General features: G+C 34.3%; 1 protein-coding gene across 1 annotated transcript; it reads right to left on the bottom strand.

Moving 5' to 3' along the window:
* Positions 1–6087: 6087 nt before the first annotated feature.
* Positions 6088–14030, bottom strand: LOC127879998 (uncharacterized). Its single transcript, XM_052427173.1, has 5 exons — positions 13952–14030; positions 13344–13406; positions 13019–13093; positions 12716–12796; positions 6088–12356 (listed from the first exon to the last, which is right to left on the bottom strand). Exon 5 carries the CDS (start codon positions 10230–10232, stop codon positions 8817–8819), a length of 1416 nt encoding a protein of 471 aa, XP_052283133.1. The 5' UTR covers positions 10233–12356; positions 12716–12796; positions 13019–13093; positions 13344–13406; positions 13952–14030; the 3' UTR covers positions 6088–8816.
* Between the last annotated feature and the right edge of the window lie 1735 nt (positions 14031–15765).

Here is a 15765-nt window from a genome sequence, read left to right as displayed (position 1 = left end):
CGAAACAGGCCATTCGTATTATTATTATTATAAATTGTTTGTTATATTCGGGTTAAGCGATTATGAAACTTTTTTGTTTTGTTTTTGTCAATCGTATCGCTGAAGTTATTGTTGAACTTATGTTCAAAGTTTTATAAATTGAGAATATAAATAAGCCTTAACTTTTCCCCGAATCTATTAATAGCCTGTACTACGTCATTGAGGTGTATGTGAGAGCGTAACCTATTGCGTTGTTATCGCCCGTGGACTTTCCTTTGTTTATCGACATGCGCATCTATTAATAGCCTCATATTATGAATGGACTGAGCAAAAATACTACGTAAAAAGCGACCATCTAAAAAAATATCCAAATATTGCATGAGAACGGATGGTCGAGTGGTCTAAGCGGGAGAGATTTTACTCCAGGACTCTAGGGGTCAGTGGTTCGGGCCCAGTTGATTTTTGTTTTAATTGTATTATTGTTTTGTTTTACTCAATATTTATAGGTCAAATGTTTAAATTTATCAATATAAAACATTTAACAACAACCTTCAATACATGCCAAAATCTGTGAAAAGGCCGCTCTAATAACAGCAGTTTGATCAGATCCGGACAAGAATGATTTCTGTGCATGTTTCTTTCATTAAACATAATCGGGTGTATTCATCGATGAACTTGCAGCAGGCAAATAAAAAGTGGTACAGAACCGGTTCAGGAAGTGTATATTATATTACCCTTAACATAATAATTATCACACAATTCGTAAAATCCGCTATTGAGAACAAAATCCAGACCCATCCTGTACGATAAGTTGCTTATATTTGGGCCTATTTGTGGACAAGTTTTCTTTTTAGTTTAAGACCACCACTCCGTTTAAACGTGATATAACCAGTCACGATTATATCATGGCTGGTTTGATCATTCGGTCTTGCGAGTTCGCGGGTTTAAAGAAGGTCGACAAGACGCCTACACAAAAGACGAACAAATGTTACAACGACAATAAGGGCGAAAATACGACAAGTATGGCAATTTTCGTTCTTGCTTTGTACCATGTTGGCGACATTTAAATTACAAAAATACGCCACCATGGAATACACTTTGATAGTGTACCCGTATGCATTTCGGTGTGGTTATTTAAATGAATTTTGTTATAAGCATTCAGATAAATATATATTCTGATTCTAACTGCGTTTATCTTTTAATTGTTCGGTGGTACGTACTATTTTTAAACCTGGTTAAGTATAAGATTAGGTTATCCATACAACCGGTTAAGTATAAGGTTAGGTTATCCATTCAACCTGGTTAAGTATAAGGTTAGGTTATCCATACAACCGGTTAAGTATAAGGTTAGGTTATCCATACAGCCTTGTTAAGTATAAGGTTAGGTTATCCATACAACCTAGTTAAGTATAAGATTAGGTTATCCATACAACCTGGTTAAGTATAAGGTTAGGTTATCCATTCAACCTGGTTAAGTATAAGGTTAGGTTATCCATACAACCGGTTAAGTATAAGGTTAGGTTATCCATACAACCTAGTTAAGTATAAAGTTAGTTAAAATCATGTTCGGGGGCATCTCACTGCATCTCAAGGTACTGTCAATATAAGTGGTATTGATACGTGATATGTTGGATGTACTAGGGCAGACAACCTGAATACATTATGCATTATTTATGAAGTAAAATGATTTATTGCATTATCCATCATTTTCGCTGTAAAGTGTTGTACTAAATGTCTGTCAGTCTTATATTTCAGGCCACATTGGTCATGAAATGACATAATTAAAAATAATCTAACATAAAAGGTATACTATTGTGTACACAACATACATATATTAAGTAATTTTACAAACTATGTTCTGCAAAAAAAGACGTTTACTGATTAAAGTCAGGAAAAAGTCATCATAACGATTGAAAGCTAGTTTTCATATTTAATATACTCAACCGTTTCAATTGTATTATCGGAAAATAAAGTTTAAAAAATGAAATTATAAGAGTTATTACACGTATGCCATGAAATAAACAAGATACGCATGCAAACAGAAAACGCGTATTACATTCTTTATAATATTTAGAGATCTTTAAGTGAGCACTGACTTTGAATGACTGCTTTGAGTAAACCCGTACCGTGCATTTGTATGACCAATTACCAAAATCATACATTTTTAAGACCACTGGCCAATCATATGAAATAGTTTATGATCATAAAAAAATATAATGATAAAATACTTTGTAATAATGGTCGCCATGGCGTAGTGGGCATGGTGTCCGTCCAGCGACCGGGAGGTCCCGGCTTCGTTTCAGTGTGAACGTTCTTTAGATTTACCCTTGAGACACCAAGTACAGGTTCTACCAAGGAAACGGACTCGAGTGCGTTTAAATGAGCATGGAGCTTCCAATTCAATCGAGCTTAAATAAATAAATTTAAATAAATAAAAGCATAGAGTTCCATTTCAATCGAGCTTAAATAAATAGGTTTAAACTAAACTCGATTTGTTATTCATAATACTAGCATATGGAAAATCGAGTAAATGAATGTGTACTATTTAAAACATACAAATCATTATTAAAATATCTGCAATCCTTGTGTTTCTATAACACAGTTTCAATGATATAAAATGGTCCATTCGACAATCCAAATGCATAAAAGTCTTCTTCCATAACCTTGCATTCAAAACTCTTCTTAGTATTTCTGAATATAATATTATTTTTCTAATCTGTGTAATGATAGTGTGTCATTAAATTATAATAAATGATACAATCTACACGGAAAATTTAAAACAAGCACCAATAGTACTTACCTTCTGTGAAGTTAAGTATTTATTGATTATATTATAGAAACGTTGTATTACCCATCCTCATATTTTGCTGGTAAAGCAAACAAAATAATGAAATAGGACTCCAAATCGTTGGTTGTCGAAGCATGTGTGATATTATTCATTCAGGCGATTGACTCTTTGTTTAACATATGTAGTGCGCGTAAAGGATTCTAAATTTATAGTACATAAAAGCGAATGTGGATAATAGAGTTTATAAAAAAATGTCAATTTTCATTTATGAACAAACTAGATTTTCAAGTAGCACAATTACTTCTCAGATTTGGCATGCTAATCAGATTAACCTTGTTGTACCCTTTCTCTCTATTAAATAATTATTCTTAAAAAGAAAAACAACATTAAAATAAAAACGTATTCTGTCTATCTTCAATTCTTCAATTTAAAATAGCATACTGTTGGAATATACAATGAACACAATTTGAACTACATTCTTAAAAAGAAAAACAACATTAAAATAAAAACGTACCAATTTATTAACATACAGTACGGTATTTGCAAATGAATGGTTAAGAAAGTTATTAAAAATACGGCATGTGTCCATATTTATCTGTATACGCATTTTATTGTCTGTCTATCTTCAATTCTTCAATTTAAAATAGCATCCTGTCGGAATATACAATGAACACAATTTGAACTACAAAAAAACTGAATGAAATTCTAGACAGTAAATCATTTCTTTGATACGACCCCGTCTCAATAAAACAGATATAGCGGAAGTGGGTAGGGCGGTCATTACAAAAACAGTCGCTGTGCGATTGTCATGCTAAATGGGTCACCCGACCAATACAGGAAGAGAAAAAAATACGCATATTAATATCACAGATATATTACTGACCTATTTTACAGTTTTTTTTTCCTATTTTAATATTTAGAAACTAGGCTGGTTGCCATTATTATACGCGATTCATCAAAACAATGATTGGTACTGAAGGAGCTTGTTGTCTCTTTGTTTATACAAACAAGTGAAACATGTATCGTTTTTTTAATGTTTACTTTTCACGACCTTATTGTACAAACATGTAGACTTTTCACAACCTTCACTGAAGTTCCACCTAGTGTTTCAGAACTGGTAGAAAACCGGACCTGATTACTGTAGTAATTGCCTTTACCAGGTGTCAAAGAAAGAGAAGTTCCGTATTTCATCTGAACAAAAGCACGACCCACCGTTCAATTGCTATCATGGCGCATGTATTCATTATAAAAATTAAATATACCGTTTATTTACCAACCGACCCAATTAACCTTTCATAAAAGAAAATACAGGACCACGAATATGTGTGCGCCTGGCTGTATTGGTCTTTTATCGGGCACAATGACGTCATACGGTTTTCAGATTCAAGAATAAATGAGAAAATGTCGGCTGCTCCAGACCCTTGAAATTTCACTGAAGAGCCTCGGAGTGATATACAGACAACATCTAGAAAAAAACTAAATTATCAATTAAACTCTTTTAATTTATAATAATATTCACTTTGAATGTAATTCTATACTCAAAAATAGGTAAACATAAAACATGGTTTAAAAAACTTAAATATTACATGTGAATTTTTAAATATTAGTTCGTAGTTCGTACCCAACAAGGTACCAGCTGATAGCATGGCTTGGTTGCTTTATTTTTTTACGATATGGCTTGGTTGCTTTATTCTTTGCCCATTTCGTTGACTTTTTATCACTGAAACGTATGTCCACACCGTTAAGCAACAATACGTTTTAAATCATTTAAATTTAGAAAACTTCATACAATGATAAAACAAATTAAAGAGTACATTTTCCTTTGCAAGAATACAAAACGCAAACGGCTTTGCTATTTCCACATCTTAAAACAACAATTAGTATGAAATCATTTTCAGTCAAGATGTTAAAACTCATACCATGATAAAACTAATTAACGAGCATTTCCCTTCGCAAAAATAAGCAAACGTCATGTGGGCTGTCATGTTTTTTAGTCACTGGTTGAGACGAACAATAGACCGAGACATTTTAGCTTTTATACGACAAGCAATCATGTGCAGCGGAATAGCGGTATTGGAATATAGGCAAGTAGTGGATATGATGATAATGTTAACTAGTTGCAAAAGTGGACTTCCTTCCATTGATGTGGAGGTTGATTTTAAATTTGGTAAAGATTGATTTACCTTAAGATGGTCAAATACAGCTATGAGATTCTTCGGCATCAGACTGAATGTGTCAGGATTCAACCACTCCGGAATCTGAGTGTCAAAATACTGAAAATAAACCAAATACATTAATTGCTATGTATGTGACTAAAATTATCTTTTAAATATGTTTGGGATGTTATATAACTTGTTGCCATGTACTCAAAGACCCGTTTTGTAACCTTAATTTAATGTGGGTTTTTTATGCGGGATTCTTTCAAATTTAATCGTTGTAATATTTGTGAGAGTGCAGTAAGTTCAACTACAGCTTTGTTAAAAATGTCACTAATACCCCTGCAGCGCTTTACTCTTCATGCTCATGGCGTACTTTACATTTCTGTGTAATCCCTAAAAACTTTTTTAAATAGTTCGCTCCACAAAAAATATGATGAAAAAACGATCTTACAACCGACACGTGTGTGAATTTCAAAATTCATATCTTATAAACTTACTACACTCAGCAAAATTGCGACGAATATGAATCAGATTTGAAATTTCTAACTTTTTCTAGATTTTAGATTTCCAATATTTATTTCCTTGTGTTGTGTGTATGGGGGGGATACTCGGAGGTATGGTGATCACCTTCCTTGTGTTGTGTGTATGGGGGGGATACTCGGAGGTATGGTGATCACCTTCCTTGTGTTGTGTGTATGGGGGGGATACTCGGAGGTATGGTGATCACCAATCAAACTCACTTGTTTAGGACGTAAAGACCGACCGACAAGAGTGACTTTTATATAGCACCTCTAGTCCGAGAGCCCACGGGTGTTTATTGCAAGTTTTGAGGCCAATATTTTTTTTTGTATATTTGAAAAGGGTATTTTATATCCTTCCAGAAAACCCATTTCTTAAGTGTCACAGCCGTATATATCTATGATTTTTTTGGTAAAATCACTCAAAATCGAAAGTTTTTCTGCTGATTTCTGGAATAATTAAATAAATACACATTTTCAGTCATGCGAATTAACCCAGGGTTTCCGTTTTGGGGTTTTAAAATAGGTATCAGAGACCTTTTCGATAATTCAGTGAAAAAAATATAATTTTCCAGGTATTTTTTTTTTTTTAAGTTAAAAACCACAAAAATTCTCTCTTTTTTTTAGCCGAATTTGCCCATTTTTCAATTTTTAATTCTGCAAATTCTTTTTACAAAGTTAACAATTTCCAACATATTTGTCTAATTAGTGTTTTAAAAACACACATATGGCCTCCTTGTTTCATTCCAACAACGACTTTTTTTGATCAGCATCTATTAGTGATTTTGGGGGGAAATGAATAAAATCACTCACAAAACTGCTGATTTCTGGAATAATTTGATTTAATTAGATTTATAAGACATGTGATCATTATAACAATCAAATATTGTTCGCATATATACAATTGCACTCTAAACAAACCATGCAATAATCGCAGAGTGGTTTTAGGTTAAAACCACTTTTTTTTATAAAGTTTATGTAGGTTAAAAACCACTAAATTTTAACTAGTTTAGCTGTTTTAGTCCATTTTTCAGGTTTTAGTTCATCGAATTTTTACTCTACTGAAATAATTTTCAACATATTAGTCTAAATACTGTATTAAAAACACACAAAAGGTTCTCCTGATTTAATTCAAACATGTACATTTGTTAATGAAGACTTTAAGTGAGATTTCAGGAACAATAAACGAAATCAAACACAAAACTGCTAATTTTTGGAATAATTTGATATAGTTAGATTTAAAAGACATGTGATCACGATAATAATAAGCACTATTCGTCTTTGTACATATGCGTATAACATAGCTCAAAACAAAACATTCCAATGAGTACAGTGTACTTGAAGGTTAAAAACCACTAAATTTTTAATATATTCTTTCTTTTTGAGTCATTTCACCTGATTTATTTCAGCGGTTTTCATACCCACTGCAAATTTCGAAATTTATCTGCTGACATTTTAAATGATCTAACATTGCTTAAATATGCCCTTTAACATATTCAGTATTTTCAGTTAAACATAATCTAATGTATTGATATTAGTGTTTATAGGTTGAAAAAGGACCACTTGGTCCTTTTAACGACTTTCTTGATTTATTACAATACTTTGTTACGGAACGCAAAAATCTGTACTATATGTTATACATTTTCAGTATCATTATAAACAAAACATTTACTAACATTTTATGTCACACAACTGTTACATGTAACACCATTTGGCATGAAAATCAAACAATTATTTAATTTCATCTAGACATTAACCATACTTTATGTACATAATAAATTATTATATTTCATACATGTACTGTTTTTCATGTTCACACATCTACTAGAATTTATCACGAACAATTCTTATCAACATGAAACAATAGTTTAACTACGTATACTTTATTTTTTTTATTTTTTTTTAACAACATTTGTCACGAAAATCAAACAATTATTTAATTTCATCTAGACATTAAACATACTTTGTATACATGATAAATTATCATATTTTATACATGTACTGTTTTTATGTACACACATCTACTAGCATTTATCACGCACAATTCTTATCAACATAAAACAATTGTTTAACTACGTATACTTTCAATAAATATATTTTTTTAACTAAAATGTATTTACAAAGTAAATAATGACAAACATTATAATTGTCATCCGGCCTTGTTATGTACTAAGTATGTGTACATCATAAATCTTTCACATGACTAAAAGCAACCATTTCCATATTCATCTATGTGTAAGTAAAGTCATCCAGTTGTGCTAGTACATTTAAGCAAATGCCAAAACATGATTATTCATGCTAATATTTCATTGTTGTATTAATCAGTATTTGAACAATCTTCGTCATCACCATCGATATCATCAATCTCCAACTCAACTTCATCAGTGTCATCTGGCTCATCAACGCTCTCCGAAAGCACACGTTCAATGTCTGTAGGTAATTGTGGTCCAGAAAACCACTTCAACTTAAAGTATCCATCATCTTCCAACCATCCATTTTCTGTTGGATCCAATTCCAGAGGGACTGCCTTGTGAGCATGCCGCCAAATATACGACACCAAATTTGTCCGTAGTAGCTTTTGGTGTAAAACAGGTTTTGAAGGAGGTAGAAGAGTGGCATCTTCACCTTTAATTTTACCGAGCGGTTGTGCTTCATCAGTTTGTGCAAACTTTGTTCGGAAGATGGAGTATCTGACACTTTCAACATCACATAATCCTGGCTTCCCATACATCGCACAAACAAATGACTCAATAGTACTCTCTGTTTCTGGTGTAACTTCCTGACTTTCTCCAAGGGCAGCAAATGCTTTCTGGAATAATGTAGACTTCTCGACAAGAGAGAATGGCCTAACCTTTCTCTTGCGGACAAATGCTGCAGTGTAATCGCAGCCTGTAAAAGCATGCACTGCAGGTAAGGCATCACAAATACTTTTCCCAAGGACGGATCCGAGCTTGTTGACTTCAATATATATCTCTTGTTCTTACTGCTACTGAGTCCAACATCCATCCATACATTCAATGAATACTTTCCTGCATAGTTCAAAAGGATAACCAAAACATCGGTGTCACTACAGCGTATGACTACATTTTGTGAGTCTTCGGTATGTTGCGCAATGTGATGAAGGTGCCAGATTATACGCGTGTCTGCTTCTTCGTGTTTACAGGCCAAATCGCCTATTTCAATGCGACTAACTGTTTCCTGGTCTGACGTGAACCTGTAGCATTTGTCTTCAAGCCCAAAATAGAGACAATGGTCCTTTAAAAATGGTGCATATTCATTTCTCGCCCACTCTTCTGACAGGAAAACCAAAAAAGAGGTCTTGAATGACTCTGATCGCAATTCTTTATGAAATTCCTTTGGTCTTCTCTGATCTCAACCAGACACAATGAATCCACCAACAACTGCGCTACGCGATGTCCTTTCAATGTCTTTAATGGATGGATGTCTGTACGTATCACACACAAAGTCCACACGGGAAGATAAGCCGGACAATCGAGAAATTATCACCTTTGCTATCTCGGCAAATGTACTCGGCAAAGCGGTCATTGTCTGAATCAAGAACATGCCGTCAATGATAGTTGCGTCATTTCTTTGGGGTGGTTCACTTGTTATTCTGTCTTCTAGAATCTTCATTAATTTCGATTTATCTGTTTTCATTACACTCCCATCAACATGTGCTAGGGAAAGTGGCACTGGCGTTAGAAGAAACGAGAAGATTTTCTTCAGATCTATTTCAATTGTTGTGGCCAAGTATAGCAATCGACCAAACAGATCTCTTGAACAAGTCAGTTGCCTTATGGTGTTATCCTTTCTTGTAACAGCCATTTTAATAGCACAATCTGCGAAATTCTTAACCTTCCTTCTTGGAATAGGCTTTTCTAATCGTGAGGAGTCGAGAAAGCATCCACTTGCAAATTGTTCCATCCAGGCACTTCCCTGTTTCTCTATCGTCAATAAATCATCTGCAATATCTTTGGAAACAATCTTGCCAGTGGAGATGCAAATAAGTTCATCATTTCTGTAATCACTGCTAAATGGATTCATTCTGGTCTCGATTCCAGACACCAGCTTTTGCAAGTCGTTATTGTCGCGTTCAAGATGTGACTGTTTCAGCTCTTGTGCAGGACTATCGTACGATATCATTCCTGATTTTGTGAGAAGACTATTTACAATAGTCCTTCTAGATGTCTGTGTAAGCATCCAACGTCGACGAGCACCTTCTTTAGTACTGAATGACGAAATCCCAGTTAATCTCGAGGCGGCATCTGCATTTATCGACTGCTCTAGTACAATATCTACTGGAGAACGTGAAAACATCTTTGATGTCCGTCGAATCGTGAAAGCCCCTTTCTCTAGTTTTGGTCCTATTCCAGGATGGGTTTGGTCTATGTTAATAAGATCAAGATGGTACCGGAACATACATCTGGCGTAATTTGGACGATTTGTCGCAAAAAAGACCTTCACCATTTCGCCGAGGCAGTATGTAAACAGCTTAATGTCGTTTGTATGACACGCTCGACTGAAGAGCAAGTATAGCTGGACTAGATCCATGTACATCATCCAATACTGTGCTGTTTTCCCATGTTCCCCATTCCTGGTCTTCTGTGTAAAATCTTCGTAAGAGCACATGAATTCCGAATATTCTGCGCTGTCTTCAAGCTGATCTAGTGCTTCGGTAGATCGTGTCTCACGGAGCTGTTCCATTGCTCTTATCATTTCAGGTTTGAAGGCACTGATTTCATGCAGAAAAGCCCGTAAGTGCAGGATTTTGAAAGCCTGGTAAAGCATTGGATGTAACCGCTTACATCGATTAAAATGTTTCCCAGAAATGAATCCCGACAGTGACCCACTGCCAAGAACCTCTGTGTCTGTGAGGATTTGTGGTCCACCTGACTCGTCCAGAATATGTCCCAATGACCCAAAAAAGGCTAGCTGTATGTGAAAAGGGCCAAAGCATGTGAAGATATTGTCGAATCTAGGAGATTCTGCTTGCTGAATCTGTTTGGCAGGTTTTGCAATTGCGAGATCATAAGTGACAATTGCATAATCCTCTTGGCATTCTTCGGCAACCTTTTGAGATACCCTCAATGTTTCTGCGACTACGTCAAGACGGGTAGGCGGGAGTGTTCATGTAAGCGATTGTTTGTTGCAGTAGAGGATCATTCTCAAATATGGAATTCCATCCTGTCCACATAGGTATATGTGCAAATTGATTGGACATAACAGCCCATAGTATATCACGTCTCTTGCAATTCTGCAAATTGTCAGGGGGGTCTGTGGTCTTCAAACTGTAACTAAATTCAGAAATTTTAGGCTTTTTACTGTAGGGCTCAAGTTCCGGTATATCTGAGCTATCAAATGTACGACTTCTCTGTTTCCCTTTTTTCTGTCATCGTTTGTCATTTCACGAGATACATTGCAAGCAGATTCTGTACTGATGTTCTGGTAGCAAATCCCGACAGTGTCGTGAAGTGTTCCGCTACCAGATAAGGTCTCATTCATCTCGTCATAATTTTCCCAAGCTAAAGCTGTTGACAAGTCTGGTATTTTCAATATTCCATCAGGTGTTGCATGACCCTTTTCCGATACTGACATGGCTAGATCTGTTTCAAAACCTTCAACTGTATGGTAACTGCAACAATGGCCAAGATGATTTAATACTTCAATGACTTTCCTACTTCCAGTCATGCTTTTCAGGCCCAATCCAAGACTGACATGTTTCAACCATCCTTTCGTACAGGCGAAGAGACAATAATCCGACACTGATTCTACATAACGCTGGACTCTGTCATCCGGTTTATTGTCTGATCCTGTAAATAATGTGCGGAAAAATTTCACAAGCAATTCGGGTGGTTGTGCCTGCCCTTTCAATAGATCTTCAGCTGATAGAGGATATGGAAAGTCCTTGCTTGAATTCTTAATGTCTAATATCAATTTTCTCATATGGACAGCCACTTCTACAGTTTTCATTTCAATAGAATCAGCCCTTTGTATAGCACATTTGATTGCATCTTCTTCGCGCATGCTAGATGAAAAAATAACGTTGCCTTGACGATTACTTAATTTCCCAATCTTCAGTTTTCCAGCATAGTGTTGTAAAATTTTCTGCCCAAAGAAATACGCGTTTGTGTTATCACTTTGACAAGCAAGTTCTATATAGTTCATAAAGTGATGTCAGTATTTCGGGGTTTTCCTGCATTATGATATGCGAGTCAATGTGTTCTTTAATTTTGTTGAAGACATGGTCCTTGTTTTTTTGCGGTTGCATAGACTCAGGTGAGTTGATAGCACATTCTGTTTTGACTATTTTCCTCTTTCTGTCAGATTTATTGATATACTGTTTCCTACAACTATGATGGTATCTAACCTGCCTTGCAATAAAGTCAACACTCCCAACTTTTGCCATCATCTCCTGGTCATGTAGAACTTGTGCTGCCTGCTTGATATTCTCCTCAGCTTCGTGATTGTCACAGCATCCGAGCAGTTCAGGGAGCTGACCTCTTCGTTGTATTTGCGCACGTCCACAGAAGATGCAGGTGTGTGGAAATTTTCCTCCAGGATCCGTCACCGGATGATCTACAAGAGACCTAAGTAACAAGCTTGATGTACTTAACGATTTATGCAACTGAAATGATTCAGAAATGGCAGTGAAATTTTTATAACAAGTAGTATGATATCCATCAACACAAGAGAAACTGTCCGGTAAACACGAACAGACTGCTGAATACTTTGATAAATTCCAGTTAGGTTTTGATTTTCTTATGTGAAATGCTTTTCTAACTCGTGTCCATGATTCCGTGTCAAACAATTTGATCTCTTCAGACACAATGAGAGGACCTGCATGTAGCACACACGGCGGTTCGGTACTGCTAGTCTGGTTGATGTTATTGTTATTCGATGCCATCTTTACACCTGAAAAAGTTTTGCAAATGGTAGATTACAAATGTAATTAACTACTTGACTATTTAATTTTGTTTGTTTGTTTAGTGTGTCTGTTCGACCAAGCTTAATTGTTTACTTCTTTGTTTAATTGATTGGTTTTATTTGATTTGATCTGATCTGGATTGATTGATCAATTGATTGATTGATTGATTGATTGATTGATAAACACTCTTGGTTAATCGGAAACAAGATATTAAACAAACAAAACTGATGTAAAAACAATTTGACCGAATGACAGACTCAAACTGTTTGTTCTGCATTTTATTTCATTAATAATCGCTAATTTATTGCGACTTGAATAAAATAGAATAATCTTTAAGTTTAAATACCAGAAAGTAGAAGTTATTCAGGCAGTCTAATGAAGCACAGGTCATCCATCAACATACTGCTCACTTCTTCTCTGTTAACATCTGAAATGTATTTTCTAAGTATTAAATTGTATTATTGACTTGTAGAAATGCAAATATCATCATTCAGCAAAGTATTCTTATCAGTCAGATTGAATTACTGAACTCATTCCATTGAAACATTACTTGTGTGACAACATTATTTTCAACAGTCCTACATTCAGGAAATGTTATTTTCATATTTCCAGGCCTTTTGAGTGATTTTCAAACATGTACCATCCTTACCCCCAAAACTGGTACTTGCATGTGAGGGTTTGAGTTGTCAATGCACAACCAGTTTGACGACCTAGACAGCAAGACCTGAAATATACAATACATGTACTGTTGTTGTTATTGTTGTACTACAATCAATTTATGGATGGATAATTAAACAATAACATATTTGAATAGTAATGAAGAAAGATAAAAACAGAGTAAATTGAAAACATTTTTAACATAGTAATAAGACTTAGAAAAATAACTTTTATAGGGCAAAGGCAGGTAAAAGAATTTAGAAATTTGGTGGTTTTTAACCTTTTTTAATAAGAACTAGAAACTTCATTCAACCAACCTGCATAGTTTGCTTGATGCTGATAAACATTGTTACTGTTCCCTTTATATCATTCAAACATTTCTGGAAAGAAAAAATAACTCTGTAGACCAAATGCATTTTTAAATTCAGAATTATAAATGATTATCTTGGCGTACATTATAGTTTCGCTAAAAAAGGCAGTCTGTCACTGGGATTTGTTATACCGTGATGATGTGAAAGATTATTAAATGACACAGACAGCCTCATAGTATGACTAACGTTCAGCATGATGCCCGTAACTTTGGGAGCACCATTTAAAGTAGAATTTATCCGAAAATGTGCATATCCGTATACTATTACACTTTCTAAAAAAATTGAAAATGACCCTTCTGTACACTTTCTCTTTTTTTTTGTACAATGCTATTCTAACCCTTTTGTTGAAGTACTTATAGTACTGTTTTACCAAGGTATGCTGAGTTAACATGCACAGATGGTCAATATGAACTGGAAAAGTCATCAACATGTCATACACAGGAACTGTTCGATGTTTAAACATATTTCAAACAAACGGTTAAACTATATAAAATTAAGCCTATAGTGTATGAAGTTTGAAATAGTACATTAATAGATAAAAAAACATTACTTACCTGAACTTATACTTGTAAATCTAGGCAAGTCCTTCTGTTTTTCATAATTTTATTTTGACCTCTGCAAACCAATCATGGCGTGTTTAAATCAAAGGGAAGCAACTTTTGTAAAAGTGGTTCAAACATTAAACAGGTCAGTATTGGTCTATTTACAGGATTTTAAAGAATATATATATACTATGTTACCAATGTTTGGACATAGAATTGATTGCAGTTTTTTTTATTGTAATTAGATTAATTTAATCATATCACAAAAGGCAAAATTGTGTAAATTTCATTTTTCTCAACATTAAGCGGTTTTTAACCTATAAGCAAACTGTGCACACAATCTTGGCATAATGTAAGCATTTGATTCAATATTTTGTTTTGTGTGATTTTATATACATATGTACATGAATGAACAACATTTGACCATTTATAATGATCACATGTCTAATTAATGACATTTTGGAGCAGAAACCTGCAGTTTTGCGTGTGACTTAGGTCGTCCCCCACTCCACACCCCCAATGACTTAAAAAAGACATTAAAAAAAATTATGCACTAAAATAGGGAGACACTGTGTGCATTTTTAGAACTCAAATGAGACAGACATATTGAAAATTGTTTACATGGTAACAAAGACCGAAGAACTTAAGCTTGGAAAATGGGCAAAAACGGCTACAAATGTTAAGAATTTATTGGTTTTTAACCTATAAGCACCATAAATGTATCGGATCTTTTCATAAAAGTGATGTTATACATATAAATATATCTATATAGACCTGTAAAATAAATATGCGAACAATATTTGATTGTTATAATGATCACATGTCTTATAAATCTAATTAAATCAAATTATTCCAGAAATCAGCAGTTTTGTGAGTGATTTTATTCATTTCCCCCCAAAATCACTAATAGATGGTAATCAAAAAAAGTCGTTGTTGGAATTAAACAAGGAGGCCATATGTGTGTTTTTAAAACACTAATTAGACAAATATGTTGGAAATTGTTAACTTTGTAAAAAGAATTTGCAGAATTAAAAATTGAAAAATGGACAAATTCGGCTAAAAAAATGAGAATTTTTGTGGTTTTTAACTTTAAAAAAAAAACAAAAAAACATGGAAAATTATATTTTTTTCACTGAATTATTGAAAAGGTCTCTGATACCTATTTTAAAACCCCAAAACGGAAACCCTGGTTTAATTCGCATGACTGAAAATGTGTATTTATTTAATTATTCCAGAAATCAGCAGAAAAACTTTCGATTTTGAGTGATTTTACCAAAAAAATCATAGATATATACGGCTGTGACACTTAAGAAATGGGTTTTCTGGAAGGATATAAAATACCCTTTTCGAATATACACAAAAAAATCTTGGCCTCAAAACTTGCAATAAACACCCGTGGGCTCTCGGACTACTCCTTGAGGGGCTCACAGTGCTAAATAAATTTTAATCAACTGAATATTAACTCCTTTTCAAAGCAGTTCACGTTTCCAGAATTGCTGTATCTGCTAAGCAGTTTTGTTGGTGATCTTGACATTGTAAGTTTAAAACCTACAAATTACAATGCAGTACAATGGTAAATTCAAGAGGCGTATTTACTTATGTGTTGTTCATACATATTTCAATATTATCAAAGTAATCAATATGACCTGCTTATTTCACTTGATCCATACAAATATACGAACAAGCTTCAAACGTCTAATTTTGTCACGATCTTTAGGACTAATTTGCTGTAGGCCACCAAGTAAATAAAACTTGGAGCCAGTAAAAGTAGTGAGTGTATAAGACATTGTAGCCTGTAAAAGTTTCGGGACATTTGCAGAGATTAC

This window comes from Dreissena polymorpha, chromosome 4 (assembly GCF_020536995.1).
Source record: "Dreissena polymorpha isolate Duluth1 chromosome 4, UMN_Dpol_1.0, whole genome shotgun sequence".
Taxonomy (NCBI): domain Eukaryota; kingdom Metazoa; phylum Mollusca; class Bivalvia; order Myida; family Dreissenidae; genus Dreissena; species Dreissena polymorpha.
Note: the sequence above shows the minus strand (reverse complement) of the source record. Positions and strands in the feature narration are given on the sequence as shown.